The sequence below is a fragment of the Rhinopithecus roxellana genome, chromosome 14 (genome assembly GCF_007565055.1).
Source record: "Rhinopithecus roxellana isolate Shanxi Qingling chromosome 14, ASM756505v1, whole genome shotgun sequence".
NCBI classification, from domain to species: domain Eukaryota; kingdom Metazoa; phylum Chordata; class Mammalia; order Primates; family Cercopithecidae; genus Rhinopithecus; species Rhinopithecus roxellana.
The window spans coordinates 21553615-21559614 of NC_044562.1; the positions used below are offsets into that span (position 1 = coordinate 21553615).

The 6000-nt window shown below is 43.0% G+C and overlaps 1 protein-coding gene and 1 pseudogene across 1 annotated transcript in view; one reads left to right on the forward strand and one right to left on the reverse strand.

Moving 5' to 3' along the window:
- Positions 1–2709, reverse strand: part of DAW1 (dynein assembly factor with WD repeats 1) — a 66007-nt gene extending 63298 nt beyond the window's left edge. The window contains exon 1 of the mRNA XM_030915933.1: positions 2587–2709. Within this exon, the coding sequence (XP_030771793.1) occupies positions 2587–2626 (40 nt within the window). The 5' untranslated portion in view covers positions 2627–2709. The remainder of the gene's footprint in view (positions 1–2586) is intronic.
- Positions 2698–4256, forward strand: LOC104671968 (annotated as a pseudogene).
- The last annotated feature ends 1744 nt before the right edge of the window (positions 4257–6000 follow it).

Genomic DNA, 6000 nt, shown 5'->3' on the forward strand with positions numbered 1-6000 from the left:
AGCAGCTGGAAGGGTCTAGTAGACCTGTGAAGTGGTGCTGTTGTCACCATGCACCCATGCTTTGATAGAATAAAACAAATTGCCCAAGTTTTTATTATTATTATTATTGTATATGTTGAGAATCAGTTGTTCTGAACCCAGAGCCCACATTCTTAACCTACACTCCACAACAAAGGGATGAAAGCAAGAACTTCATTTATTGGTACACCTATGGGAACCAGCACAGGCCTATGGGCAAAAAGAGCCAAAAGAAAATTATGGAATACTTAAAGGAAACAGACTATTAGTCTTAATTTTTAATTTTCTATATACTATATACCTATGCCTAATTTAAATTTCATAGATACTCTCAGCCTGGTGCAGTGGGTCACACCTGTAATCCCAGCACTTTGGGAGGCCAAGACAGGTAGATAACTTGAGGTCAGGAATTCAAGACCAGCCTGGCCAACATGGTGAAACCCCATCTCTACTAAAAATACAAAAATTAGCTGGGCGTGGTGGTGCACACCTGTGATTTCAGCTACCTGGGAGGCTGAGGGATGAGAATCGTTTGAATCCAGGAGGTGGAGGTTACAGTGAGCCAAGATTGTGCCACTGCACTCCAACCTAGCAACAGAGCAAGACTCTGTCTCAAAAATTAAATAAATTAATTAATTACATAAAATAAATTTCTCGAGACACTCTCATATATATAGCTTTCTCATGTTATTTTAACTGGAATTCTATGACAGAGAAAATGAGTGTCTTTTCTACAAATGTCAACTTCCCATTGGAGAAAGTAGCTGTCCAGGATTGGTCTTTCAGGGAGGCAGAAGCAGCATCCCTTAAGATTTTCAGTATTTATTCTCAGTAATTTCCACACCTGATCTCTCATCAAACACATCCATTTACCCATACATTCATTCAACAAACATTCCTGATCTCCTATGTCCCCAAATCTCTTCTAGGAGCTGGGGATGCTACAATGATCAAAAAACACTAAGATCTTAGTTCTCACGAAGTTTACATTAAATGGGAAAGTGGCAGACATTTGAAACATAACAAGTAGAGTTTTGGATGCTGACAAATATAATTTTTAAGCACTTTATGGCATAGAGTAAAATCAGCACCAGCTACTTCGAATAGGTGGGAAAGTCTCTTCAGGTGGCTGACATCGATCGAAACTGAAGAAAAGGAAGCAGCTTTACCTAGCTCTAGGGAAAGCTGGGTCCACAAAACAAATGAGGAAAAGACACTCTCTTAAGTCTTAGAAGAACAAGCTAAAGAAGTCGGAAGTACAGTGAGGGTACACAAGTGAAGTTTTAGAAGTTAACGGTGCAGGATAAGCCAAATCCCACAGGGTGCAGATTGTATTCTCAGCATGGTAGGAAACTATTGGAGATCTTGAATTCAGATTCCACTGGCTCCTAGTGGCAGATGGATTGTAGGAGATGAGTGAGAAAACCAGGAATCCAGTTGAAAAGCCACTGGAATGGCCCAGCCAGAGGGAATGGTGGCTGGAATGGAGGGTTGGACTAGGCTGGCAGCTGGAAGGGATGTTAGACCAAGAAATCTGTGCTGTGGAAAGAGGGATAATCTGATGGATTCCCAGAATATTTTGGACTTAGAGCTGGCAGAATGGATAAAGCAATGCGGGGGTGGGGGTGGGGTGGAATTAATGATCACAAGAGAGAAACAAAAAGTGGCCACCTAGGTTTCTGGCAAAAAACAGGCAGGGTGATGATGCCTTCTACTGGCAGGGCACAGTCTGAGGAAGCAGGAGGATTGGGATGGGACTGGAAAAAAGAAATCATGAGCTCTCTGTGTGATACCTCATCGGAGATGTTGGATATGTTGCTGGGAAAAGTGAGACATTCAACCTTAAATTCAAGTCCCATCCCTCATAAAGCTATTCTAAACCAAACAAGTCCAAAGTATCTTACCCTCCTTTGAAATCTTTATGACACTTCCTATCCAAACTTCACTGGGCAAGTGTATTTGGTTATCTTCTGCCTGGAGTGGCATGTTTTGCAGATTTGTTTGTTTGTTTGTTTGTTTGTTTGCAGATATTTCTAATTCAGAATATGAGTTCTGAATTAGAACCCAAGAATTCCACTTCTATTTCTGTCCCTAACAAGCTGGGTGATCAATGGGTGTCACTTATTCTTTAAAGGTGACCATGTCCTCACCTAAAATTAGAGTTAGGCAAGGATTAGGTAATTAATGTATTGCTTATGTTACTAAGTAATAGTTAAGTAATTTATTCCATAGTTACTTCACTCATTGAAATCAAGGACTATGAACTTCGTTAAAGGTTCATAGCACAGAGCACAAAGCGTGTACGCAGTAGGCACTCAATAAATTCAGACGGACTGATATGCACAGTCAAGCTAAACTCTTTAAATTCCTAAAAGAGTAATTGTTAATGTTTTGAGGACAAGTCCAGCATCTGAAGGAATGAGGGGCACAGGTTGGGAAGTGCCCGACTTCCAGTCCCACCTGGGAACCCCGCCGCCCCTCAGTCCCCGTGCCCTCCTCTGCCCCAAACCCTCCCAGTCTGGGAGCCCAGGGTCCCACGTGGGGCTGACGGACCGGGCTGGCGCTTACCTGGCGGATAATACCGGAGCAGGAAACTCTTGAGCTTCATTTTCTTGCTCTCCTATCCCCGGCCGACGGGCTTCGTAGCCATGGAAACGGCTAAACAGCAGCGGGACGCGGATGCGCATGCGCAGGTTTCACCAAGCGGTCCTGGGGCTTCCGGGTGATCCCGCTACGCTGGCTGCTGGGGGTGTCCCGCGGCTCCAGTGCGCGGGAGGCGAGTGTTCTGGAGGTGTCTAGAGTGAACGGGGTGGGGGCACCTCGTATTCTCACTAAGGGCGACCTCAGAGGAGCTAAGCATGGCCGGGTACCGACGGCCTAGGCCAGAGCCTGGGCTGCATGCGCTATTTTAGCACGTTCGTTTCCCAAAAGGAAGGGCAGGAGGAAAAGCCCGCTGCTGGTTACCACTCGGAGCCCCAGCCCGTGCCCTGTCCTTGTCCTCCCAAAAGAAAAATGACCTCAACTTAATATCCTGCGTTTCTTGACTCTGTGCCATACGTTGCACTAAACGGTGTATGCACACATACTCATATAATCCGAACAAGGTGTGAGTTATGTACCACTTCTTAAGGATGAAGTAACTGAGAATTAGAGAAAGTGGAGAACTACCACTAGAGGTCACAGCCTAAATGGATAGTAGAGGCAGAAATTGAAGGCAGGTGCGTCGGAACCTACACCAGAAAGCCTGCACCTGTACTCTCAACCTGGGCTTAAAACTCTCCAGGCCTTCATGCGGCCTGTCCTATTTCTTGCCAGCATCGTTGTTTGCCTGCCACATTTCCATCAGGAAGCCTGTGGAGAGAAAGAGTCAGCCAGCCAGCTTGTCAATTTCCTTTAAGAAATTTGGCCTAAATCGGAATTTCCCAAACTTAAGTAACTCCTGTGTTATCTGCACAACTATGAGCCATATCTCTCCTTACCTCTTCCAGAGATCCATACCTAAGTTTTCTTTAAGTTCCTAAAATGTCTCTAGATTGACTCACTTATTTTACTTAACTTTGTAAAATGTAATTTTAAAAATTACCTTTACTTTTACAGTTACTGGCTGTTTACTGAAAATTATATGGAATTTAATTCCACCTGTGAAGTTTTCATTTCTAAATTTAAAATTATATGAAATGTTCAGTAAACAGCCAGTAACTGTAAAAGTAAAGGCAATTTTTAAAGGTGTTGAATTGGTCGTTAAGGGCTGGGCCATCAGGAACTTGTGCGTCCCTCTCAGGGAGATCTGGCCTTCAGAGATGACAGCATTTGGCCCCAGGAGGAGCCTGCAATCTGTCCTCCGTCTTCCCAGCTTGTGCCCCCCATGGGGATACAGGACAGTAAGGAGCTAAACAGAACCTGCTGCCTGAATGGGGGAACCTGCATGCTGGGGTCCTTTTGTGCCTGCCCTTTCTATGCCTTTTTGTGCCTCCTTCTATGGATGGAACTGTGAGCATGACATATGCAAAGAGAACTGTGGGTCTGTGCCCCATGACACCCGGCTGCCCAAGAAGTGTTCCATGTGTAAATGCTGGCACGGCCAGCTCCACTGCTTTCTTCAGGCATTTTTACCTGGCTGTGCTGGCCTTGTGATGGATGAGCACCTCACGGCTTCCAGGACTCCAGAACTACCACCGTCTGCATGTACCACTTTTATTCCAGCTGGCATCTGCCTTTCTGTACAAAGTTACTCTTAATTGCTGTTGACCTATTTCCAGAAATACAATTTTAGATATCATGCAAATTTCATGACCAGTAAAGGCTGCTGCTACAATGTCCTAACTGAAAGATGATCATTTGTTAGTTGCCTTAAAATAATGAATACATTTCCAAAATGGTCTCTAACATTTCCTTATAATGCCAATTACTTCTTACCTCTTTGCCCTGCCCTCCCCACAAAAACTACTTCTTTTGTCAAAAGAAAGTCAGCCATATCTCCATTGTGCCTAAGTCCAGTGTTTCTTGATACATATAATTCTACCAAGGTCTTCTTAAAATGTTATTTTAAACAATTGAATTATATCTTCAGATTATTAAAGACTATGTGGACCTTAGGATACAGTTTTGAGTAGAGTTGATAAAAATCCATTAAAATAGTCTCTTTAAAAGGAAAGAAAGCCTCTTTAAGGGGAGGAAAAAGAGGGTTGAAGGAATGGAAGTTCGTCTGCGTGTATGCAGGGAGACTGGGTAGGAAAGAGGAAGCACATGGGAGAGAGAAGTTGGAAAACATAAAATGGGTTACTTGATGGTGATTAGGTGGGTGTAGAGAAGCAAATTAAAAGGCTAAATGGAAGGCCAAATTTCCATTGTCTGTAGAAAGCTATATGAGATAAGGACTCCCATTTTTTCCCCAAAGGTGTTGTAAAAAGAATGAAGTCTCCTTATAAAAATAAAATTATACCTCAATGTCCCCAACAAGATTGCTTAATAAATTATGTCTCCTCCAAGCTATGCAATTATTTTAACTGTTGTAGAAAATGTTTACAATATATTTAGTTGTAAACCAAGTGATAAAACTACATATTGTAAAGCCAGTTTTTAAAATACATTGTATATATGTGTATGCACAGTAAAAATAGAAAATATATTGATCTAAAGGCATTGAATTACTATATACTACTATGTATTACTATATTACTATATACTAATTACTACATACTGCCACAAAGACTGTGAACCCAAAACTATTCCTTTCTTTGTAAAGGAAGGAAGGAAGGAAGGAAGGAAGGAAGGAAGGAAGGAAGGAAGGAAGGAAGGAGGGAGGGAGGGAGGGAGGGAGGGAGGGAGGGAGGCAGGCAGGGAGGGAAATTAGCAACTATTTGAGATTGTTAAGACAGGCTACAAGATGGAATAGCACTCAACTGAGCCTTCCTACTTGATGTGTTCAGAAGATTGAAAAGATCATTGAGATGGCAAAGCCTTTGCTACTGACACAATTTAGCCTAATATAAACATGCAACACATGTTTTTTTTAAATCGTCTTTTTCTCACCAGTAGTAAGCATCCCATACTTGGAAAACAGCAAACCATGTGAAATCCAAGCTCTCTTCCAGCTCAAACTTTCTCCTGGCCATTAAGACACTCCGGAAGGACTTATGGAGGGAGGGGCAAAGAGTTTGTTCTATAGAAATGAGAAAGTCTTTGGTAGATTTTTGTCACCTATGTTATTGCTTGTGCTCATGCCATTTAAAATGCCATCTTCGGGCAGGGCATGGTGGCTCTTACCTATAATCCCAACACTTTGGGAGGCCAAGTTAGGAGGATTGCTTGAACCCAGGAGTTCAAGACTAGCCTGGGCAACAAGGCAAGATCTAGTCTCTACAAAAAAATTAATTAGCTGGGTGTGGTGTGCGCCCCTACAGTCCCGGCTACTCAGGAGGCTGAGGTGAGAGGACCACTTGAATCAGGGATGACATCACCAATAGTGGGATGAACTGACAT